This window comes from Aquarana catesbeiana, linkage group LG05 (assembly GCF_042186555.1).
Source record: "Aquarana catesbeiana isolate 2022-GZ linkage group LG05, ASM4218655v1, whole genome shotgun sequence".
NCBI lineage: Eukaryota > Metazoa > Chordata > Amphibia > Anura > Ranidae > Aquarana > Aquarana catesbeiana.
In genome coordinates this window covers 247,543,192-247,569,454 of record NC_133328.1, presented here as the reverse complement: position 1 = coordinate 247,569,454, position 26,263 = coordinate 247,543,192, and the positions used below count along the sequence as shown (strand labels likewise).

General features: G+C 42.5%; 1 protein-coding gene across 7 annotated transcripts in view; it reads left to right on the top strand.

Annotated features, from left to right (window-relative positions):
• TERT (telomerase reverse transcriptase) overlaps positions 1–26,263 on the top strand; it is a 501,506-nt gene that overhangs the window by 284,949 nt on the left and 190,294 nt on the right. For all 7 annotated transcript variants that reach the window (XR_012244450.1, XR_012244451.1, XR_012244449.1 and 4 more), the window contains exon 8: positions 24,689–24,774. Coding sequence is in view for 3 of the 7 variants with exons in the window: in XM_073630686.1 (XP_073486787.1) it covers positions 24,689–24,774 (86 nt within the window). In the remaining 4 variants the exon portion in view is untranslated. The remainder of the gene's footprint in view (positions 1–24,688; positions 24,775–26,263) is intronic.

Below are 26,263 nucleotides of genomic sequence, written 5' to 3'. Positions count from 1 at the left end.
GGACCGTCGTGTCTGCATGAAGGGAGGTAAGAACGAAAACATTCTTATTGTCCCTCCACTTCATAGCGAGCAAATTATTACACCGCAAGCAGGCTCTCTCCCCCAGCCTAAGACGGGAATCTACAAGCCGCTGGGGAAAGCCCCGGTGATTATGTCGCACGGTGCCACATGCTCCAATTTGATGATCAAAAAGGTGACTAAAAAGTGGCACGCTCGTGTAATAATTGTCCACATATAAATGGTACCCCTTTCCAAATAAGGGTGACACCAAGTCCCACACAATCTTGCCAGCGCTTCCTATGTAGTCAGGGCAGTTTGTCGGCTCTACGTGACTATCTTTGCCCTCGTAAACCATAAAACTACATGTATAGCCTGTGGCCCTGTCACAGAGCTTATACATCTTGACCCCATATCTGGCACGCTTGCTGGGAAGGTACTGTTTGAATGACAAGCGGCCAGAAAACTTAATCAGGGACTCATCAACGCAGACAACTTGATGGGGAGTAAACAAGTCTGCAAAACGTTGGTTGAAGTGGTTTACGAGGGGCCGAATTTTGTAGAGCCGATCGTATTTAGGGTCTCCACGAGGACGACAGAGTTCATTGTTGTTGAAGTGCATAAACCGCAAGATCTGCTCGTATCGTGCCCTGGTCATGGAGGCAGAGATCAAGGGCATATGGTAAATTGGGTCAGTGGACCAATATGACCGCAACTCACTCTTTTTAGTTATGCCCATGTTGAGGGAAAAGCCCAGAAAGATCTTAAATTCGGAGACTGTAATTTGATCTCCAATCTCTGGCAAGGGAGGACTGGGGAATAGTGGCGATGTGTTGACCAGCGTATAAATTGCTTTGGTCCACAATAGATCTATAGAGATCTTTGGTAAAAAACAGCGAATAAAAATCCAGTGGCGTAAAATCAACTGTTTCCACCTGAATTCCGGGTTGGCCAGTGAATGGGGGAAGTACGGGTGCTGCAGAAGTGGTGGGCTCCCAATTTGGATTGGCGAATGCAGCAGGAAGGGCACTATGAGCACAACGGGCCTGTGTTCGTCTTCTTGGTGGCAGCGGGACACTACTTGTGCTTGCCACCTCGCCAGCTTGAACTGCACTTATGGGACTCGCCACGTCACCACGTGATACTGCAGTGCTGGATGTACGACCAGGGTGTACTAGGCCGCTGGTGCTTGCCAGTTCACCAGAAGGAATAGCGGCGCTAGTACTGCTCTGCTCCATACGAGAGCCCTGCGGTTCTTGCACTTCAAGGACAGAAGAAGTAGTTTGGGGTCTGGTACGCCTGACCTTGGCAGGGACCACAACTCCGTCGTCAGAGCTATCTGTCATGGAGCCGCTGTCGTCTACAGGATCATATTCTGAGCCTGAATCTGACAGATGAGTGACTTCCTCTTCACTATCTGTCATGCTCAGAAACATGTAGGCCTCTTCACTAGCGTACCTTCGATTTGCCATTTTGGGCTCTAAATTTAGGGGTACACTAGTGAGACTCACAGGCAAAAAAGCTCCTGACGGTCAGCGACTGTATCAAAACGCTACCAAAAAACTGTTAGGGATCCCAGGGATCAGGCCTGACTCTGAGAACGCTGCAGTTATGTGTGCTTATTGTTTTGTAAGGGTCAGTGATCGATCGATACTGCACTTGGGTGGGCTGGGCTGGGCCGAGGGGCAAAACGCAGGTGCTAGCAGGTATCTGGGCTGATCCCGCTAACACTGCGTTTTTGGGGACCCTAAACTGCTGGGGACGCTAGTATAGATCTGATCGGATCAGATATTGATCCGTTCAGATACTATAACACTAAGGGAGGTGTGTGCTGCGTGCGTGGGTGTTAGCGGTACTGGCGCTAACCTGATGCTGCCTGGGGCGACGCAGACCCTATCTGACCCTAAAAACTTAACTTATATCACCGCCGGGCAATTAGGGGGTTAAACCTTTATAAGGTAATAAACGGCGGGTGCCCTGAAACTATAATAAACTATAATAAACTAACTAACCAGCGTCACCTTACACGTAACACTTATACGGTGATCACTGGTAAAAGGGTTAACTAGGGGGCAATCAAGGGGTTAAAACCTTTATTAGGTAGTATATGGGGGTCCCTGTCGCTATAAAACACTGACGGCGAACCTATATACTTACCTCCCTAACTAGCGTCACCAGTGACACTAATACAGCAATCAGAAAAACGATCGCTTAGTGACACTGGCGACGGGGGGTGATCAAAGGGTTAACCTTTATTAGGGGGGGTTAGGGGGTACCCTAGACCTAAAGGGGGGTACCCTAGGCCTAAAGGGGGCTAACCCTAACTGCCCTAACACTTATAACTGTCACAAACTGACACCAATGCAAAAAAAAAAACTGCTATTGGTGTCACTGTGACAGGGGGGTGATCGGGGGGTGACTGGGGGGTGAAAAGTGTGCCTGCGTTTTCTACTGTAAGTGTAGTGTTGTGCAAACTCACATTCATGTCTTCTCTCCTCGGCGCCGGAAAGAAAAGACCGTCTCGAGGAGAGATGACATCACTTCCTCCGCTTCTGTTTACATAACAGAAGCCGGGGAAGCTTGTCATTTGCCAGGAGCGATCGCGAGGGGGGAGCCAGGAATGAGTGGCCTCCCCCTCACCTTTGATTTCCCCTGACGATAATCCGACCGCCGCAGGCATCGGTGGGGGTGGTCCGTTCGGACCCCCCGCCCACGGGCAGGCTAGGATGTACAGGTAAGTCCTTATGCCTGCCCGTGCCATTCTGCTGATGTACATCGTCGTGCGGCGGTCGGCAACTGATTAAAGTGGATGTAAACCCAAAATGTATTTTTTTATTTTTTTTATCATACTGTAGAGTATAAGATTTCCTATCATTTGAGCCCAGTCTTGCCACACAGAGTTAATCCATCTCTGAGCAATCCTCTTTTATTATTCAGTGAGAAAAATCTTGACAAACTGAGAAAAACCTTGTCAAATACTCCCCCTTGCTGTGAGTGACAGCCTAAGACACAGGCATTATTTTTTAATTCCCTCCCCCACTCCTTTCTTCAGCAGCTCTGCAAGGATTGGCTGTTCCACACCTCAGCAGGATTTGGCATTCTGAAGTCATGTGGTTACTTTCCTGTCTTTTCACTGGATGTTAGAGATCATAGCAGAAGTTCAGTGTAAGAAATACACAGGAGAAAAATGCATATTGACAAGGGGAGTGTAGAGGTGGGCGGGGAGTCTACTGACATCACGACTCCACCCACCGACCTCCAGACAACAGACCCACCCACAGAATCTGCAGTTTTTTGGGTCTCATAACAGACAGAGGGGAGACATTTGACAGGTAAAGATACATGCAGGAGGCGTGTATATCCTTATAGATAACCCCTATGGCAGTAGTTTAGAAAGGATGACATTGGGTTTACATCCACTTTAAGTTTCCTTGGCCAACCACTACATCTACGATCCTCAATGTTGCCTGTTTCTTTGTACTTCTTCAAAAAAAGCTTGAACATTTCATCTTGAAACCCCAGCCTGCTTTGAAATCTTTGCCTGGGTGAGACCTTGCTAATGCAGTATAACTGCCTTGTGTCTTGTGCTCAATCTTGCCATTGTGTATTACCTGTGACATGAAACTGTCTTCCACAGCATCACATTAGTAACAGAGTTTGGCTGTTCCTCACCCAGTTTTAAATTTCCTACACAGCTGTTTCTGTTTCATTTAATGACTGTATTTCAACCTACATATGAAATTGATGATCAATAGCACCTGCTTGGTATAATCCTACAAAATCCATGACTTTGTACAAGTGAAATTGATGTTGGTTTGACGCCAAAGGTTAGTTACGCTAGATATTGATTTGATTTTTCTTCTGTTTATTCACTTTGCATTTTAGAAATCGATAAAAATAAACAATTACAATATATATTTTACAAAACATACTTACTTTACAGCATTTCTTCACACATTTTACAATTAGGAGTTGTCTTTTGACAATTGAAACCTATTTGGTTGCTGTTGGGAACCTGCTACTGTTTTAATCCTTGTTTTACAGATATTAACAGCTATAACACACCTTCCTCGACACTCTCACAGCTTCATTAAACTTGCAGGAGTAAAGGGAGGTAGTCGAACTGTTTAATTCTGTGTAAGCCTAGAGACGGCTGAAGATAATTTTTGACCCCCAGTATGACACAGAAACATTGCTGCTTAGGAGGAAAAGAAGTGAGTCCCTCTTCGTCCTGCTTATAAAATACCAGGTATTTCTCTTCACTATTGGTTGCCAAGCAAAGCAGTGCTACTGGGGAGGATTGCATGCAAGCAAACCTGGTGCTAGAGAAAGTAGAGGTTCATATTATGGAAACTTTTGCATGCTTTTGAACCTCAATACCAAAACAATTTCTAGTCCGTGTTTGTTTACCACTATTATAAGTCACCAGGACAAGATGGCTTACACCCGAGAGTCCTCAATGAACTTAGTTGGGTTATAGTTAGACCATTGTTGCTAATCTTTGCGGACAGCTTACTGACAGGAATTGTACCAGCTGATTGGAGAAAAGCCAATGTAGTACAATACTCAAAAAAGGGCATAGACATATTCCGGGGAACTACAGGCCAGTCATCCTAACATCAATGGTAAGTAAATTGTTGGCGGGGATGATAAGGGACTATGTCCAAGAAGTTGCTGATGAGAACAGTATCAGTAGTAATCAGCATGGGTTTACGAAGGGTCATTTTTGTCAATCTGGTAACATTCTACAAGGAAGTGAGCTGCCATCTAGGGGGAGGCCTGTGGGTGTGTTGTATCTGGATTTTGCAAAAGCATTCAAAACAGTTCCCCATTAACGCTTAATCTACAAGCTGAGGTCTGCAGGCCTGGACCAAAAGGTTTGTTCTTGGATAGAAAACTGGTTACAGGGGAGCATCCAAAGGGTAGTGATAAATAATGTGTATTCAGACTGGTCTGAAGTGGTAAGTGGGGTACCTCAAGGTTCTGTCTTGGGACCAATTCTGTTTATTTTATTCATAAATGACATAGAGGAAGGAATATATAGCTCAATCTCAGTTTTTGCAGACGATGCAAAAATAAGCAGGGTAATCATTTCACATCAGGATATAGAAATTTTACAGAAAGACTTGAGTAAAATAATGGAGTGGGCAACTATATGACAAATGAGGTTTAACCACTTCAGCCCCAGAACGATTTACCCACTTCCTGACCAGACCATTTTTTGCGATACGGCATTGCGTTACTTTAACTGACAATTGCGCAGTCATGCAATGCTGTACCCAAATACAATTGATGTCCTTTTTTTTCAACAAATAGAGCTTTCTTTTGGTGGTATTTGTTCACCTCTGCGGTTTTTATTTATTTCGCTATAAACAAAAAAATGCCGACAATTTTGAAAAATAATATTTTTTACTTTCTGCTATAAAACATACACAATATAAAAAACTAATATCAAAAAATCAAATGTATTCATACATTTAGACCAATATGTATCCTGCTACATATTTTTGGTAAAAAAAACAAAAAAAACAATAAGCGTATATTGATTGGTTTGCGCAAAATTTATAGCGTCTACAAAATAGGGCAAGATTTATGACATATTTATTATATTTTAATATGTTATATTTATACCGTATTTATTGGCATATAACACGCACTTTTTTCCCCTTAAAATCAGGGGAAAATCGTGGGTGCGTGTTATAGGCCGATCCCCGCCGATTTTGTGTGATCGGAGCGATCGCGGCAATTGCCGCGACCGCCGCCGACATACACAGCCGTGTGTAGATTCAAATATGGCGCTGAGACTGCAGGGATTCGTCGGAGCCGAGATACACATATCCGAGTGTTCTCGGCTTTTTTCGGCTCCGCTCACAGTCACGCCCAGTCCCGCCATTGGACCTGTGTTATGTCCATCATAGGTCTGGGCGTGACTGTGAGCGGCGCTGGAAAAAGCAGAGAAAGCTCGGGTTTGTGTATCTCGGCTCCGACGAATCCCTGCAGTCCCGGCGCCATATTTGAATCTACGCACGGCTGTGTATGTCGGCGGCGAGTGCACAAAGCTGCACTGACAAGGCTGCACTGGGGCAAACCTGCACTGACAAAGCTGCACTGGGGCAAACCTGCCCTGACAAAGATGCACTGGGGCAAACCTGCACTGACAAGGCTGCACTGACAAAGATGCACTGGGGCAAGGCTGCACTGACAAGGCTGCACTGGGGCAAAGCTGCACTGACAAGGCTGCACTGGGGCAAAGCTGCACTGACAAGGCTGCACTGACAAGGCTGCACTGGGGCAAAGCTGCACTGACAAGGCTGCAATGGACACTGAAAAGGCTGCAGATGGACACGATAAGGCTGCATTGATGGGCATTTTAATGTAAGTTTTTTTTCCTTAAACTTCCCTCCTAAAAGTTTTTTTCCTTAAAACTCCCTCCTAAACTTGGGGTGCGTGTTATACGCCGATAAATACGGTATATATATATAGTGCCCCTGGACAACGTAACCTGTTACGAAATGCGTAGGGCGGAGCGACATGCTTGCGTCACCTCGCATTGTCGTGGATGTCCCAGTAGGACGGGTTTGTCTGTGTGTTCAACGGCCGGAGCACCAGATATTACAGGCGCTATTTCTGCTATTTATATTATAAAAATTTTCCTTTGTGCTGGTGGATAAATAATAAATAATAATTGTAACTAGGATATATATAATTAAGTGATTCTTGTCAAACAATAAAAATATTAATAAAAGATATTGCAGCAAAATGAAGGTGTTCACATAAACACTAAAAGAATGAATACTAAGATGAAGACACGTGACGGTGTTGTAACGCGTAGGGATTGGCTGGAGCGGCATTCACAGACTGAAGCACAAGTGAGAGGGCGCTGAGAACGCCACACCATTTACTCATTTACTCTGCCTATTTTTAATGTAACAAATGTAAGAGCAACACCTAAATAAATATCCCCGTTTGGTTTTAAAACGTTAATACACTAGTGGAGCCTTCTTTCTCTCCCCCCTCCTCCCTCATTTTTATTTACTGAGTTTACCAGAGCGGAGTGATATAGAAGAAATCATGGAGAGATAACAGCAAAGAAAGTGAGACTCCTAAACACTGTTTCTACTGCTTAAAGACACAACCACTGAAAGCCTGATTAATACAAATTTAAGGTGAGAGTTCTGTGAGACCACAGTAGGAGGCATCATTACAGGAATAATATACAAAGAATTAACTTGAATAGAAGAATCTTTTATGAACTTTTTTATATATATTGCTATTTATCCTCTATCTCTAAGCACTTTTTATATTCTATCACCTGCATTTCAAAGGCTATATTTTAGTGAATTGTGACTGCATTTATTTTTAGAAAAAACGATTGTTGGCACTTTCTATTGTTTAGGATATCATCCTTGATTGGTTGCATATCTATTTCACAGAAGGACTTTTATCCACAAGGTTGCTTATTTATTTCACAGAAGGATTTTTATTCATAAGTTTTTATTCACATCAATTTATTTATTCACATATATTATTTATTTCACAGGAAGATCTTTTTTTCACAAGCCTTTATTCACGTTAATGTACTTATCAGATTTTAGCATGTTTTTTATTCACGGATATTTTTTCACAATATTATAATAGATATATATATGTTTTTTTCACTTCTCTAATATAGCACCAGCACTTTATTTAAAGTTAGTGGCAATTATTTTAGGCTGCAACATAGAGATTGCTGACCCTAGCAACCTCAGTTACAACAATCCCGTAATAAAGCACCACCTTTTTTAAAGTCATCAGCAACTGCTATATGTCATAACATAGAAATCGCTAAACCTAGCAACTTTTATCGCAGCAATCACTATCTAATATAGCCACCATTTACGTTTACACAGTATCTCACACACATCTATTGTTGATATTGTGCGAAATTTATTTTAGTATTCATTTCTGCTATTTACATGTGAGTGCAATACATGTTTGTTTTATCTACAATAAATCAAAGGTTTTACACTATTGGAGCTTCTCTTATCTTTCATGCCATATTTATCACCTATGAGCTGGGGAGATACGATGTAATCTGAGTTCCAATAGCTCCATTTGGTATCTTTGGATGTTTAATGACCACCCATGATTCTTGAATCTGAGTCCATCTGTTAAGCTCCGGAGGGCTATCTCTGTACAGGCTTCCCCTGATCCTCTGTAGTGGGGGGTCATGGGGGCTCTGGTAAGCGGACAATTTTTATTACTGTTGGTGGATTGAACCCAATTTTTTGTATCCATTCATCTGTTCACGGGTGTTTGATTATTTATCTTTGGTTATTACACTATATGTCATACATATCTTTGTATTCATCAACTAATTTTTTTCTTATTTTTGGCACTATATTATTCTTTGGCAACCTGTTCATGTTACGTAATTTATGTCTCATAAGCAGTATTATTCATTGATTACACATTATTGAGTTAATGCTGTAGCGCGATTCTATTATTACCCTTATATTTACACAGTTTTTGTTGTGCATAAGAATCGCTGCTCATACTATTTAGTTTGTTCACCATTTTTAATTATAATTTGTGTTTTGGCACATTACTTTGATACACCTTAGCGCAGTTTTTTTCTCTTTCTTCATACATATATATATATATAAATTTTTTTATTTTTTTTTTCACTAGTAATGGCGGTGATCAGCGGTTTTTAGCGGGACTGTGACATTGTGGCGGACAGATCGGACACTTAGCTAACGTTTTTGACACTTTTGGGAACCAGTGACATTATTACAGTGATCAGTGTGAAAAATATGCACTGACATTGTACTAATGACATTGACAAGGGAGGGGTTAACATCAGAGGCGATTAAGGGGTTAAATGTGTTCCCCCAGTGTGTTTCTAACCGTAGGTGGGGATGGGCTGCCTGGTATAACACTATATTTACTATGGCAAATCCCCATTCTGCCACTCCAGGGATTGATCCGCTGGTTGGCTCCCCCCACTGGCCAATGGTCGGCAAGAGGTTAATGTGGTGAAATGTAAAATAATGTTCTTGGGGGCTAAGAACTTAAACACAAACTACTCACTGGTGGGAGAACCTCTGAGGGAATCGAGGATGGAGAAAGATCTGGAGGTCCTAGTGGAAGACAGACTGAACAATAGCATGCAATGTCAAGCTGCAGCTACCAAAGCCGGCAGAATATTAGCATGCATAAAAAAGGGGATATACTCCAGAGATAAAACTATAATCCTGCCACTTTAAAAAACTCTGGTCTGGCCAAATCTGGAGTATTCTGGAGTATTCTGCCCAGTTCTGGTCACCAGTCCTCAGTAGGGATGTGCTGGCACTGAAGAGAGTGCAAAGAAAGGCAACTAGACTAATAAGGGGACTAGAGGACCTCAAATATGAGGAGCGACTACAGGCACTAAATTTATTCTTGCTGGAAAAGAGACACTTGCGAGGGGAAATGATAGTCATTTATAAATACCTCAATGCTGATCCCAGCATAGGAAAAAAGCTATTCAATCTTAGGCTCCATTCACACTAACGCGTTTTTTGATGCATTTTGCAGAAATGCACGGGAATTTTTTAACATGGGTTCCTATGGAACATGTTCACATCAATGCCTTTTTGTTTCTCTGCATTTTTGGAAAGGGTCGGGGACTTTTTTTCATGCAAAAAGCAGCGTTTTGCATGTAATGGATTTCAATGGACAAGCATCAAAAACGCAAGTGCACAGTTTTTGCAGCGTTTTTGGTGCGTTTTTGCCGTTTTTTTTTTTTTTTTTTTTTAATTTTTTTTTAAGACTGTAAAAAAAAAAAAAAAAAAAAAAGGCAAAACGCAAATCGCGGCAAAAACGCAGCAAAAACGCTACAAAAACGCTGCTCAAAAACGTGGCAAGCATGAAAAAAAAACCTCCAAAAACGCTCAAAAGCAACATGCATAGATTTTAATCGAGCCTTAGGGGGGTGTAAGAGAACACATGGTCACATAATGAGATTGGAGGAGAAGTGGTTCAACCTTAACCACTTCAGCCCCGGACCATTTGGCTGGCCAAAGACCAGAGGAATTTTTACAATTTCGCACTGCGCTGCTTTAACTGGTAATTGCGTGGTCATGCAATGTTGTACCCAAACGAAATTTGCGTCCTTTTTTTTCCCACAAATAGTTTTCTTTTGATGGTATTTGATTGCCTCTGCGATTTTTATTTTTTGCAATATAAACGGAAAAAGACTGAAAATTTTGAAAAAAAGATATTTTCTACTTTTTGTTATAAGAAAAATCCAATAAACTCAATTTTAGTCATACATTTAGGCAAAAATGTATTCAGCCACATGTCTTTGTTAAAAAAAATGTCAATAAGCGTATTTTTTATTGGTTTGCTCAAAAGTTATAGCGTCTACAAACTAGGGTACATTTTCTGGAATTTACGCAGCTTTTAGTTTATGACTGCTTATCTCATTTCTTGAGGTGCTAAAATGGCAGGGCAGTACAAAACCCCCCAAATGACCCCATTTGGAAAGTGGATACCTAAGGAAATGGCTAAGAGGCATGTTAAGCCCATTGAATATTTTATTTTTTTGTCCCAAGTGATTGAATAATGAATAATAATTGAATAATAAAAAATTTTTTACAAAAAGTTGTCACTAAATGATATATTGCTCACACATGCCATGGTTATATGTGGAATTGCACCCCAAAATACATTTTGCTGCTTCTCCTGAGTATGGGGATACCACATGTGTGGAACTTTTTGGGAGCCTAGCCGCGTACGGGGCCCCAAAAACCGAGCACCGCCTTCAAGATTTCTAAGGGCATAAATTTTTGATTTCACTCCTCACTACCTATCACAGTTTTGAAGGCCATAAAATGCCAAGATGGCACAAAACCCAGCCAAATGACCCCATTTTGGAAAGTAGACACCCCAAGCTATTTGCTGAAAGGCATGTTGAGTACATGGAATATTTTATATTTTGCCACAAGTTGCGGGAAAATGTCAAACTTTTTTTTTTTTGCACAAAGTTGTCACTAAATGATATATTGCTCACACATGCCATGGGCATATGTGGAATTACACCCCAAAATTCTGCTGCTTCTCCCGAGTACAGGGATACCACATGTGTGGGACTTTTTGGGAGCCTAGCCATGTATGGGGCCCGAAAACCAATCACCGCCTTCAGGATTTCTAAGGGCGTACATTTTTGATTTCACTCCTCACTACCTATCAGAGTTTTGAAGGTCATAAAATGCCAAGATGGCACAACCCCCCCCCCCAAATTACCCCATTTTAGAAAGTAGACACCCCAAGCTATTTGCTGAGAGGCATGGTGAGTATTTTGCAGCTCATTTGTTTTTGAAAATGAAGAAAGAAAAGAAAAATGTTTTTTTTTTTTTTTTCAATTTTTAAAACTTTGTGACAAAAAGCAAGATCTGCAAAATACTCACCATACCTCTCAGCAAATAGCTTGTGGTGTCTATTTTTTTGTGTCAACTATTTTTGGTTTTTTTATTTTATATTTTTTTTTGTTTTTTTTTTTTTCTTTTATTTTTTACTTTTTTTTTTTTACACTTTTATTTGTAACTGTAACGGTTCAGTTCCATGTTTGGGTCTCTCAAAATGCGATGGCATCTTGAGAGACCCTGTGAAAGTGTGCCTAGTCTGTGCAATGTTGTACCCTACACTAAAACTCATCTAGCGTATGGTAGCGTTCAAACCGTTCACCAATGCAAAGACCAGGATTGTCAGGACAGGAGGGACAAAAATAGCGTGTGTCACGCCTATATCCGCGCTTTCTACAACATTTTCTTTGGGGGGCTCGTTGGGTAGGGGTACTCGGTAGGACATACGGAGAATGCCTCTCATGCAGCCGGCTTACTGCATTTGGATTGGGAAGGGTGGAGCACCGTCTGGAAACAGAAGGGCTCTGACGATCTCTTCCTGGAATTTAAGGAAGGATCCAGTCCGTCCTAATGCTCTAAATAGTGCATGAGCGTTCAGAAAAGCCAATTGAAATAAACAGACACTTTTTTATACCAGCGTCTGGCCTTACGGGCAGCTAGGTACAGCGCCAACAACTGGTCGTTGAGGTCCACCCCTCCCATATTTTGGTTATATTCGTGGACACAGAGGGGTTTCTCCACAACACCAGTCGCCGTAGTAATTTGGACAGTCTTGTCTGCATGAAGGGACACTACTTGTGCTTGCCACCTCGCCAGCTTGAACTGCACTTATGGGACTTGCCACGTCACCAAGTGTTACTGCAGTGCTGGATGTACGACCAGGGTGTACTAGGCCGCTGGTGCTTGCCAGGTCACCAGGAATAGCGGCACTAGTACTTCTCTGCTCCATACGAGAGCCCTGCGGTTCTTGCACCTCAACAGCAGAAGAAGATCGGGATCTGGTATGCCTGACCTTGGCAGGGACCACAACTCCGTCGTCAGAGCTATCTTTCTACAGGATCGTATTCTGAGCCTGAATCTGACAGATGAGTGACTTCCTCTTCACTATCTGTCAAGCTCAGAAACGTGTAGGCCTCTTCACTACCGTACCTTTGATTTGCCATTTTGGGCTCTAAATTTACTGGTACGGTAGTGAGACTCACAGGTAAAAAAGCTTCTAGACTGTCAGCAAATGTAGCAAACGCTACCAAAAAAACTTTTAGCAATCGCAGGGGTCAGGCCTGACTCTGTGAACGCTGCAGTTATGTGTGTTTTGTGACAGTGATCGATCGATACTGCACTTGACTGGGCTGGGCTGGGCTGGGCGGAGGGGCAAAACACAGGTGCTAGCAGGTATCTGGGCTGATCCCGCTAACACTGCATTTTTGGGAACCCTAAACTGCTGGGGACGCTAGTATAGATCTGATCAGATATTGATCCGTTCAGACACTGTACCACTAAGGAAGGTGTATGCTGTGGGTGTTAGCGGTACTGGCACTAACCTGACGCTGCCTGGGATGAAGCAGACTCTATCTGACACTAAAACCTAACTTATATCACCCGCCAGGCGATCAGGGGGTTAAACCTTTATTGGGTAATAAACGGCGGGTATAAAAAACAAACTAACTAACCAGCGTCACCCATAACACTTATACGGTGATCACTGGTGAAAGGGTTAACTAGGGGGCAATCAGGAGATTAAAATCTTTATTAGGTAGTATATGGGGGTACCTGACGCTATAAAAAGCTTACGGTGAACCTAAATACTTACCTGGCTAACTAGCGTTACCTGTGACACTAATACGGCAATCAGAAAAAGATCGCTTAGTGACTCTGGTGACAGGGGGTGATCAAGGGGTTAAACCTTTATTAGGGGGGGTACCCTAGACCTAGAGGGGCCTACCACTGACTGCCTTACCACTTATAACAGTCACAAATTACACCAATGCAGTAATCAGTAAAAAAAAAACCTGCTATTGGTGTCACTGTGACAGGGGGTGCAGGGGGGGTTATCAGGGGTGATTGGTGGGGTGGTGATTTTTGTGCCTCCGTGTTCTACTGTATGTGTAGTGTTGGTGCAGACTTACTTGATGTCTTCTCTCCTCGGCGCCGGAACGAAAAGACCGACACGAGGAGAGATGACATCACTTCCTCTGCTTCTGTTTACATTACAGAAGCAGAGGAAGCATTCCATTCGTCGGGAGCGATCATGAGGGGGTGGCCATGCATCGGTGGCCTCCCCCTAGGCACCGATTGCTCCTGTAACGAATCCGACCGCCGCAGGCACGGGGGGGGTCCGATCAGACCCCCCCAACCGTTGGGAGGCAGGGACGTACAGGTAAGCCCTTATGCCTGCCCGTGCCATTCTGCCGACTTACATCGACGTGCAGCGGTCAGCAACTGGTTAAAGTGATAAAGTCTCTTTTTTTCCTATAAAAATAACAAACATGTTATACTTACCTGCTATGTGCAGTGACTTTGCACAGAGCAGCCAGGATCCCCCTTTTCTCGGGTCCTTCTTTGCTGCTCCTGGCCCCTCCCTCCTGTTCAGTGTCCCCACAGCAAGCAGCGTGCTATGGGGGCACCTGAGCTAAGTCACAGCTCGATGTGTCCATTCAGACACGGAGCCCCGGCCCGCCCCTTCCCTTCTCTCTCCTGATTGGCTAGTTGACTTTGATTAACAGCAGCAGGAGCCAGTGGCGCTGCTGCTCTGTCTCAACCAATCCGGAAGGAGAATCTCGGACGGCTGAGACACTCGTGGACATCGCTGGACAGAGAGGGACTTTAGGTAAGTATTAGGGGGGCTGAGGGAGACTGATGCACACATAAGGCTTTTTTTTTTTATATTTAAAAGTTTTATTTGGCAATAGGTACATACAGAGTAGTTATGCATGTTACATAAATTATACTGCGGCAATAAAAACAGGTAAACAGACATGGTTAGAATAATTCACTGATTCTGATTCTAATGCGGGTACCGGAGTATAACCATCTTGTCAGACTGTGTCCTGGAATTGTTTGGTGATACTTGTGCTATATTTCTGGACATCCTAAGATCCATTAATTGTAGGTGGTAGAGTTATTTAACCACCGGTCCCATACTTTATTGTATTTGGTAGTACATCCTCTGTTAATGTAGAGACATTTTTTATATGGGAGACTACCATTGACTTCAGTTTTCCATTCAGGCAGGGTGGGAGGGATCGGTCTCATCCATTTCCTTGCCACGACTGCCTGGCTAGGAAGAGCGTTTCGTGTAAGAGTATTTTTGTAAATGTATCTATTTCAGAATCAGGGAATAACCCTAATAAACATGGCTTTGGGTTCAAGGTAAGAGGTGAGCCCATGGTATCATGGAGAAAGTCAACAATTTGCTTCCAGAATCCCTGAATCATAGGACAAGACCATATTAGGTGGAGGAACGTGCCTATATCCTGCTTACAAATCGGGCAGGAGTTGGAGTGATGCCTTTTATATCTGCAAATTTGGAGAGGTGTGAGGTACGATCGATGTAGGATATATATTTGAGTTAGTCTGCCAGAAAGCTTTGGAGACACTGCCTTACAAGTGTCCAGGGTCTCACTCCATTCCTCGTCCTCCATTACACCCACCTCCCTCTCCCAGCGTGGTTTGATGTCATACGCTAGTTTTGTGGAGGAGGGAGTAATAAGCATCTTGTAAAAGGATGATATAAGTTTTTGGGGATCTGTACTCTTAACTATGGCTACGATTAAGTTAGGAGAGGGTCATGGGGCTGCATCCGGAAATTGTGCAGTTAAAGCGTGTCGGATCTGGAGGTATCTGAAGAACATAGCGTTTGGGAGTGCGAAGTCTTCTTGTAGAGTATGAAATGTTTTAAGTACCCCGTCCAACAGGAAATGGTGTAGGTAGTATATTCCTCGTGTGCTCCAGATCTGAGTTAGGGATTTGGGACAATTCAGGTAAATTTTTATTGTGCCACAGCGGGGTGTAGTCATTAATAGGTGATATCTCTAATTAATCCATAGCAATATCCCAAACCCGCCTACAATGGTATAAGAGGGTATGTCTCCCAGCTGATTCGATGCCCTGTGAGCCCACTGTTTTCACACTAATAGGGTCCGTCTTGTGTTGCTCCCCTTGTGGGCAAAGAAGGATGGTGAATCTCTCTTTGTATGTTTTGTCAACATGGAAGAGTTGGGACAATTGAGACGCTATATAGTATAGGTTGAGATCTGGCATGGCTGTTCCTCCCAGATTAGTGGGGTTAATGAGGACTCGCCAGGACATTTAAAGTATTTGAGTGGAATGTATATTGGAGCATGCCATAGGACATATAATATTTTGGGGAGTAAAACCATTTTTATTAAGTTGATGCGTCCCCATACGCCCAATGGTAGTCAGGACCATATTTGTATTTTAGAATTAATGTGTACAAGGGTTCAATATTGAGAGCAATATAATCTGTCGATGTTCTAGAAATGTGAATCCCAAGATACTTCATAACACTTATGCCCCGTACACACGGTCGGACATTGATCGGACATTCCAACAACAAAATCCTAGGATTTTTTCCGACAGATGTTGGCTCAAACTTGCATACACACGGTCACACAAAGTTGTCGGAAAATCCGATCATTCTGAATGCGGTGACGTAAAACACGTACGTCGGGACTATAAACGGGGCAGTAGCCAATAGCTTTCATCTCTTTATTTATTCTGAGCATGCGTGGCACTTTGTGCGTCGGATTTGTGTACACACGATCGGAAATTCCGACAACGGATTTTGTTGTCGGAAAATTTTATAACCTGCTCTCAAACTTTGTGTGTCGGAAAATCCGATGGAAAATGTGTGATGGAGCCTACACACGGTCGGAATTTCCAACAACAAGGTCCTATCACACATTCTCTAGAGTGTATAGTTCTGCACAGAATGTTTGAAACTGAGCGCTGACACTCGGGGGGTCTATAATGCGTCAGTCTTCGCTGTGCACCATGTATGCAAATAATTTGCCTGCTTTTTCCCCATGTTCAAAAAACTTTTGCTTAGAAAAGAAGAGTTTGCGTCTGGCTTTCTCATAGTGTAATTGGTTAACTACCCTAGTTTGCAACTTTAGGAGGTCGGCCTGGGCGGGAGAAGGGTCTAACTCGTATCGGCGCTCCGTGGTGGCCTGTTCATTTACGGCTTTCTCGAAAGCAGCAGCCGAGTCACCCTTAATCTTATTGATTGCCGATTTCAGAGATGACCGTGCATGCAGTTTAAATGATTCCCACACCATCAGGGGAGAGGCAGAGGGATCATTGTCTAGGAAATATTGTTTGAACTCATCTAAAAGGTTGTTATCTTCTGGCAACAAGCAGAGCCTAAAGGGATTAAGGCGCCAGGAATTTGGTGGTTTGTGAATATTAACCCTAATGGTAACCCAATAAGGGCAGTGATCGGAGAGGAGTCTCGGGCCAAATGTTGCGGTTTGTAATCGTGGTAGCAATAATTGGGAGAGGAGAATGAGGTAAATGCGAGACATAGTGTTATGTGTGGATGAGAAGCGGGAGTACTTCCTGACTTGAGGGTTGACCTGAACCGTAGGATGTCGGGACATGTACGTGAATCCTTCCACAATAATTGTGGCGCTAAAAGGGGGGTGGAACATAAAATGCTAGGATTAAAAACAGCTCTGCATATATTTTGATATACATGAAAACATAGCACCCCTGTGAGTCAGAGACAGTATCACATATTTCAAGTTGCAGTGATTTGGCCACCAAAATCGAAACTCCGCGGGCATGGGACGTGTGGGTGGAGTGAAAGGCCCTCACACAGAAGGCTTTTTATCTTAATGCATAGAATGTTTTAAGATAAAAAACCTTCTGCATTTACAATTGCTTTAAGCTGCGAAGGGGTTTTTTCACTGTCAGGGTGGTAAGAATGTGGAACTCTCTTCCACAATCGGTGGTGGAGTATTGATATTTTTAAAAGACTCTTGGATGTGCATCTTAAAGAACACCATATACAGGGATATGGAAAATTATTATTGACACGAACACATGTACACGTATATAGGTTGAACTGGATGGACTATTGTCTTTATTCAACCTTACCTATTATGTAACTATATGAGTAAAAATGTCTCAATGTATTAAACTTAGGCCTCAAAATGCAAATGTATGTTGAATGTTTAAATATGAGAAATACATACTTTAGAGCCACTCAATTCTTAATTAAAAATATTGCCAAAAGTGGGATGTGGAGGGAGTGGGGGCTCTGGTGCTTTGGTGGTGTGGGAAGAGGGCTGCAGGTGTGGAGTTTGCTGAAAGATAGATGGCCCAGAAACCGTGTGTGGTAAAAGAAAGGGAAAGAAGGCACAGTGGGTTGGAGAAAAGGGAGGGGCAGTGGGTGGTAAGATGAGGGGGGTGCAGGGGCAGTGGGTGATAAGAGAAGTGAGGGGTAGACATGGATGGCTAAGAAAAGGGTGACGTAAATGCAGTGGGTATTGAGGGTAGGGGGTTAGCATGTGCATTTGTTGATGAGGGAATAGGGTTCTTTAGACCCGGTTGGTGGTGGTTGAAGGGGGTCTGCAGGCATGTTGTTTTGTGAGGGAGGAGGGTTGGCTGATGATGTGGGTGGTGAGAAATGGAGGGCCGAGGGCATGGTTGGTGGTAAGGGCAGACATAGGCTGCCCTTACCACATATGTTGAGAGAAGAGGAGTAAAGGGGCAGTGGGTGCTAAAACAGATTCATGCTGTTAGCTATGGTACATTTTATGACAGATGTTTTACACATTTCATCTAAAGGTCGTAATCCCTTTTAACAGCAAAATACATGGAGGGTCATGACAGGACTGTGACTACAGAGGTTTAAATATTGTGCATAGTTGTTCATTCCAGGGTATGCATACATTGATAAGGTAAGACCGCTCTGCACATAATGTAATCCTATGGCTTTACAAGATGCTAACCTCTACCACATGGCGTGCCATCTGACTTGGGTGTTGGATTGGTGCCACCATTGCCCTCTCAAACAGTGGTACAGGTGGAACAGACACTGACCCGGAGCCCGTTGGACTCTGTGCCGTGGTGCCATACAGACTTGCCTACTTCGGTTCCCGTAGGGTGGGCAAAACCTGGTGCAGTTGTTCCAAAATGTTCCGATCTTCCTCCATTTCTCCGAACCCTTCGCCACTTACACCCATAGTCAGGAGCCCTTCCTTCAGCCCCGGCCTACATGACTCAAGATTCCAGGAATTGAAATCCGCTGTCCTTTTTCAGGCCCAGCATTTTATAGTGGATGGATGCTGGGTCACCAGATTGTACATGATCCATTCTATGCAGGACTATCTTTCTGGCAAAAGCTTCAGCTGGTTCATTTCCTCAGATCTTTTCCATCACTGGATGCCTTTAGACATCGCCTCACCACATTTGAGCTCTTATATCTAGAGAAACCTCCATTGCGCCACGTGGTTTCTCAGCCCGATTGTCTGCTTGTGACCCCACCTCTGACCTTTCGACTTGCATATACAGGTGCATCTCAGAAAATGATAAAATCATCAAAAAGTTTATTTATTTCAGTAATTCAATTACAAAAGTGAAACGCATATATTATATAGATTCATTACACACAGTGATATATTTCAAGCATTTCTTTCTTTTAGTTTTGAGGATTATGACATTCAGCTAGTGAAAACCCAAAATTCTGTATCACAGAAAATTAGAATAGTACATAAGACCAATGAAAAAAAGATTTTGAATACAGAAATGTTGGTTTACTGAAAAGTATGTCCATGTACAGTGTAGTATGTACTTAATACTTGGCCAGCACTCCTTTTGCATGAATTACTGCATCAATGCAGCATGGCATGGAGGAGATTAGCCTGTGGCACTGCTGAGGTGTAATGGAAGCCCAGGTTGCTTTGATAGCGGCCTTCAGCTCGTCTGCATTGTTGGGTCTGGTGTCTCTCATCTTCCCCTTGACGATACCCCACAGATTCTCTATGGGGTTTGGATCAGGCGAGTTTGCTGGCCAATCAAGCACAGTGGTACCATGATCATTAAACCCGGTATTGGTACTTTTGGCAGTGCGGGCAGGTGCCAAGTCCTGCTGGTCAGCAGAGGGAAGCATGACGTTCTCTAGAATTTCCTGGTAGAAGGCTGCTATGACTTTGGACTTGATAAAACACAGTGGATCAACAGCAGCAGATGACATGGCTCCCCAAATCATCACTGACTATGGAAATTTCACACTGGACTTCATACAACTTAAATTCTGTGCCTCTCCACTCTTTCTCTAGACTCTGCGACCTTGATTTCCAAATGCAATGCAAAATGTATTTACATAAAAAAATGAACTTTAGACTGCTGAGTCCAGTCCTTTCTCTCAGTTAAGGCGTTTCTGACGTCTCTGGTTCAGGAGTGGCTTGACACAAGGAATGCGACAGTTGTAGCCCATGTATTTGATATATCTGTGTATGGTGGCTCTTGAAGCACTGACATCAGCCATAGTCCTCTCCCTGTGAATCTACCCCAAATTCTTGAAAGGCCTTTACTTCAAAATCCTATCAAGGCTGCGATTATACTTATTGCTTGTCTACCTTTTTCTAATACTTTTTCCTTCCATTCAACCCTCCATTAATATGCTTGGATACAACACTCTGTGAACAGCCAGCTTCTTTAGCAATGACCTTTTGTGACTTGCCCTTGTGGAGGGTGTCAATGACTGTCATCTGGAAAACTGTCAAGTCAGCAGCCTTCCCTGTGATTGTGTAACCTACTGAACCGGACTAAGCGACCATTTAATGTCTCAGGAAACAACCTTTACAGGTGTTTTGGGTTAATTAGCCGATTAGAGTGTGACACCATGAGTCTACAATAATGAACTTTTTCACAATATTCAAATGTTCTGAGATACTGAATTTTGGGTTTTCACTAGCTGCAAGCCAAAAACCTCAAAATTAAAAGAAAGAAATGCTTGAAATAGATCACTCTGTTTGTAATGAATCTATATAATATACGAGTTTCACTTTTTGAATTTAATTATAAATTTACTTTTTAATCATATTCACATTTTTTTGAGATGCACCTGTATTTCCAAATCGGAGTGAGACTTAGGGTTCACGTTTACGGATAAACAGGTGGAGAGAATTCTTCTGTTTACTTACAAAACCTCTGTCTGTTCCAAACACCAGGAATCTGATTTCAAAGTGTTGACCTGGTGGTATTGTACATCTGTGAAGATTCATAAGATGTTCTCCCAATGCCCGGATACTTGTTGGCAGTGTGGAGAAAAGACTGGTACTCTTCTCCATATTTTCTGGTCCTGCCGTTTACTGCATTCATACTGGACAGAAGTTCACCGTATAACCCAGAAATTTACTGACCATGAGCTACCGAGGGACCCTGTACTTTTCCTCCTGCATCACCACCGTTTCTCCAGTAGTCACTTCCGGATTTGGCCTGGAGAGTATACAGTTGTCTTAGTAACACATCATGTGATGAGACATGACTTACTATAAGAGGCGGGTGTAGTACGTGACTCTGTACCCGCTGACGAAGTCCCTCCCCCTTGGACGTAATGCATACAGGAATGAGTTGCGTCACACCACCTGCGGCCATCTATGGTTTTTATCTGTACTGAACGTTTGTACACCCGGAACTTTGTTATAGTGCCACGCTTGTAAGTGTTGTTCCCTTTTTTATCTTAATAAAAGCATTTTGCAACAGCGAGCACTATATTCTCTATATTGTCTTGCATGTTCTATGATTTTTGGAGCTTCGGATTGTAGCATTTGCATTTACTGGAGCATGAGTATATATCACCACCAATAGAGGACGTTTCCAGGCATCCTCGTTCCTCATGATTACCCTGTATGGTAATGCGTGCAGGACCTGTCTGTTAATTCAGGGGTCCATGCAGTGAGGTGAGCTGCTATTACTATCTGTGGTGGAGGTTTTTCACGGATACACCCACAAGAGAATTTAGATGCACATCTTGCCACTTTTTGGGTTCTTATGTGTCCTGCTCGCTATGAACTTTTACATTTCTATAAAAATCATTTTTGCTTGGTTATTTTTTATGTTTTAGCGCTGCACTGTTGTTTGTTATGTTGATTTGCTAGGATTTTGTATTTTGGCCTCAAGTGTTCAGCTGTTTAGTTGTGAGGATTGGTTTTGCGCTGATTGTCTTTCCATTATTTTATCATTTCTCCAGTAAGGCTAACAGGTATTCCATTTTACCGGTATTGATCACTACGGCAAAGAGCTGCATTCCGCTCTTCTGAAAGCAGACACAGGCTCCGTCCATAGCCATCTGGTTGAAAAAGGTGGCTGAAATTGAGCTGGAAGACCTGGTGGCCACAGAGAGGGGCCTTCAGAAAAAAATCCTCAAAAAATGGTTTTACTGGCATGAATCTGTCTACTCTGAGGAGTACAGGGCCTTGCTGAACTAAATCGTCCACATTGGAGGTCGTACCGCTGGGTTCTCTAGTTCGGGATGGTGGAATGGTTGGAACCCTTTCCTCTCCTGCCCCCTTCCCCTTGCTAACTTCTCTATCCCCCTGTTTTTTTTGTCTGTCCCTTTTTATCACTTTCTTCTTCTCCTCTTTATCATCATCTTCCTTTGCGCGATCTTCTTTGTTTTCTCTTACCGACGGTGTTTACCTTGTAAAATGCCACATATGGTACAGAGACTCTCTAGTGCCTGGTTTTTCAGGTCACCTTCTCGCATATCTACCCGCTTCCCATGCCTGCAATTGATTTCCATTTGAGACCTGTGTTGGCCCACGTGTAATCTCTTATTGAGTCTCTTTATTTTTTTTTTTATTATTTTTTTATAAGAATATAAATTGAAATACAAAACAAAGCCTATTGGGCATACCCAGGCTTAGGTAAAAACACACACATTAAAAGAAAAACAACAAAAGGTAAGGTGGTTGGTAATCAAGGCTTAGGAAATTGGAAGCTAGGTATCTGGGGTGTGCCAAGTTAAAAGGGTCGGGTGGTACATTCCCTGTATACAGTCCACATCTAAGCAGTAAACAGAAACAAAACAGAGTATCCTAAGAAGGGGTTGCCGAGGATTTGACAGTATCTCTGGACTCGGTCCATATATCCTTCCTGAGTCTCTTTATGAACGTGTTATTATGTTTGACGTGTCTGTTTCTGTTATACGGTTTCTGTACTTACCGTGTGATGCTTTAAATATTAAGTATTGGGGGAAAAAAAAGCCTACAGCCATTAATTATGGCCCACTTACATTTGTGCATTGTATGAAAGCTTTCCTATTCTTAAAAGTGCTTCTGACCTGTACAGAGAGGTCTGTGGAGCTGTTTTAAAAAGTACACATGGTGATTTTTGTTCAAAATCCTGTTTGCTACTGTTTTTTTCTATGAGTGTATCTTTTGTGGTATAAATAGTACTATATATAAGAAGAATAGTAGACTTTTTTTAATGAAAGTCATTGCAAACAAAAAGCAGAAAATACCCTTTGTCTCAAAAAGCACTTACAGAAACATACAACATAATTTGCCTCATAGCACAACATTTAAAAGACCACACACAAAAGTCGTTAACCACTTGCCACCAGTATAATCTACATATACTGCAGCAAGGTGGCAGTGCTGCTCCGGATCATGTACTAGGTACGTGATCCAACACTCCCGGGTCGTGGGCACGCATGTGCACTGCCCGTGACTCGCTCCCACTGTAATTCGGCACAGCGGAACCTTATCTGCGAGTACCATGGACTTGATGTCTGCCGGCACCCGCCGATCATTAGGCAGAGAGCTAGAACGGCGATCTGCCTATGTAAACAAGACCACTGTTATGTTAGTACAAAAGGCATGGAACCTGTGTTCATGTAAAGCAGCAACATGGATCCTTGCCTTACCCTAGTAAAAGCACCTCCCACACAGTGCACAAACACTGGCTAGGCACACAGTTAACCCTTTGATCGCCGCTGATGTTTAACCCCTTTACAGCCAGTGTAATTAGTACAGTGACAGAGCATATTGTTAGCACTGATCACTGTATTCGTGTCACTGGTCCCTAAAAGGTGTCAATGTCCCATTTTGTCCGCCGCAATATCACAGTCCCACTATAAGTTGCTGATCTCCGCCATTACTAAAAGTAAAAGAATAAATAAATAGATAAAAATATCCCACAGTTTGTAGATGCTATAAATTTTGTGCAAATCCATCAATATATGCTTTTTGGGATTTTTTTTTTACCAAAAATATGTAGCAGAATACATATTGGCTTAAATTATTGAAGAAATTTAGATTTTTTTTTTTCGTTTTTTCATTAGATATGTTTTAAAGCAGAAAAATAATATTGTTTTTTTTTTTGTTTTGTTTTTTAATTGTCCGTTTGTTTTTTTTGTTTATAGGGCAAAAAGTAAAAACCAGAGTGGTAATCAAATACCACCAAAAGAAAGCTCTATTTGTGGTAAAAAAAAAAAGACAAAAATTTTGATTGGGTACACCGTTGCTCGACCACAGAATTGTCAGTTAAAATAACGCAGTGCCGTATCGCAAAAATTACCTGGTCATGAAGGGGGGGGGTAAATCTTCTGGAGGTTAAGTGGCTGTAAAGGCAGAAGTTTTTTGAGAGAATACTTTAAGGTAAAAAACTTTTCTATTTGTGCATCTCTCCTCACCCCCATCCCAAAGACTGACCTGACATTCAATCCAGTGATATCCCTGCTGGAAGCCCCACTCTCCTTTCTTCCTCCTTTCACAGATGACACAGTCAGTCAAATCCTGTGATGAGGGATTGGGGGGTGGAGCCGTGCCATCCTGCGTGTGTCGAGATGTACAACTTACTATGGGGGCCCACTGAGAAAAGGAGGAGCCAAGAGCGCCGGTGGAGGAACTGAGAAGAAAGAGAGTGAGTTCAGGACTGCTCTGTACAATACTATTGCACAGGACAGATAAGTATACCATGGTTGTTATTTTAATAAAAAAATAACCCTTCAAATCACTTCAATTAGGAGCTGGCATCTGAATGAGTCATTAAAGCTTATGTCCAGCCAAAATTGAAAACCGAAAAATATGCACAAGTATCAAAAACGTTGGTTAGTTGGATGTGTTCGTTGTGCTGATGCCTGTGCATGTGATCTGCAAGATGTACAGTTCTCTGCTGTTAGTCCTGGCGTATGGGCAACCAGGTAGGATCATGCAGATTCTGTAAAAGAACCAGCCACTTTCTGGGAGCACTGCTTCAATTGCTTTTTTTTTTTTTTTTTGCTTTGACATACGCCTAAGGTTTTGAAATGTAATTTTTCCTTTATGTTTCAGAACCTTTTTCTGAATGAGAGCTCAAGCAAATTACTAGCGTTTTTACAGGAAATGATATGCAACCATATCTTGAGAATACACAAACAGTAAGTTTTAATTTTTATTATTTCATTTATGTACAAAGTATTTACATAGTTTGGATAAAAAACAGTGCAGCCTATAAATATCCCACACTCAATAGGTGAAAAATAAACAAAATAAACTTAAATAATTTGATACAGAAGTGATTCATGTGTCCAAGTGAAAAGTAGAAGTCCCTAATCTCCAAAGTCCAAATGGTTGAATAAAAACTGACAGTCCCACAAGCCATCTTTTAGAAGGTGACTTGTCAAGGAAAGAAGCGTGTAACCAGAGAGTGCTCTTATTACGCTTAGCAGATCACTAAGAAGTGGTCAAATCATGCTCCTAATCGGGGGAATTCGATCCACCACCCCAGGCTGCAGGGGTGCTCCTAATGACATCATATGTGACAACGCGTTGGGCGTTGTCACATACACACGCAACCACGCACGCGCGAATCAATGTTGGCCATTTTAATTACTGGAGGAAGTGCTGTTTTCAGCATCCATGCATAAATTGTTTTACTATATTACACCATGTACTCGAGTCACAGTGGGTAGTGACAGTGGATATTAGGCCCTCTCTGCATTTGGTGGTGTGTAGGAGGAGGTGAATAGGAGATCTCTGCAGCCCAGGTAGTGGATCGAATTCCCCTGATTTCATAGTGTGATTTGACCACTTCTTATTGGTCACATGAGTTTTGGTAAGCGTAATAAGAGCACTCTCTGGTGACATTCTGCTCTTCATGACGATATACCTTCTAAAACACGGCTTGTGGGACTGTCAGTTTTTATTCAACCATTTGGACTTTGGAGATTTGGGACTTCTACTTTTCACTTGGACACAGGAATCACTGCTGTATAGAATTATTTGTTATTTTGTTTGTTTTTCACCTATTGAGTGTGGTATTTAAGCACTGCACTGTTTTTTTTAATCCATGTATTCTAATGTCAAGTATCAGCTTTTAGGGATATATATTCTTTTGACTCGAGTGCGGATTGTTTTTTACATATATATTTACATAATTTACACAATGTTGTACTATGTTATAGTTTTAGTTTTTATAAACGTTCCTCTGAAACTAATGCCACCATCCTATTACCGACTTGTATACTATTACCGTATAAAGTCAAGTTTTTCAGCACATTTTTTTGTGCTGAAAGTGCCCCCCTCGGCTTATACTCGAGTCAAGCACTTTTCTGGCGCAAAGAATGACATTTTCCGAACCAACTTTGGGGCCCTGTATCTCGGGACCACTTGGCACTATGAACCCCAAATTTGGTGTGCAAACCAAGTGGAACTAGCACTACAACATAGACACTTAGTGCTAGGAACCCCAGCTTTGGATATGTTGTAGTGCTAGCTTCACTTGGTTTGCACACCAAATTTGGGGTTCCTAGCAACAAGTGGCCCCGAGATACAGGGCCCCAAAGTCGGTCAACTGTGTCCATCTGCAGCAATGTCATTTCAGGACCCTTTGGGTCCAGAGACCCCAAATTTTGGCTGCAGCTAGGG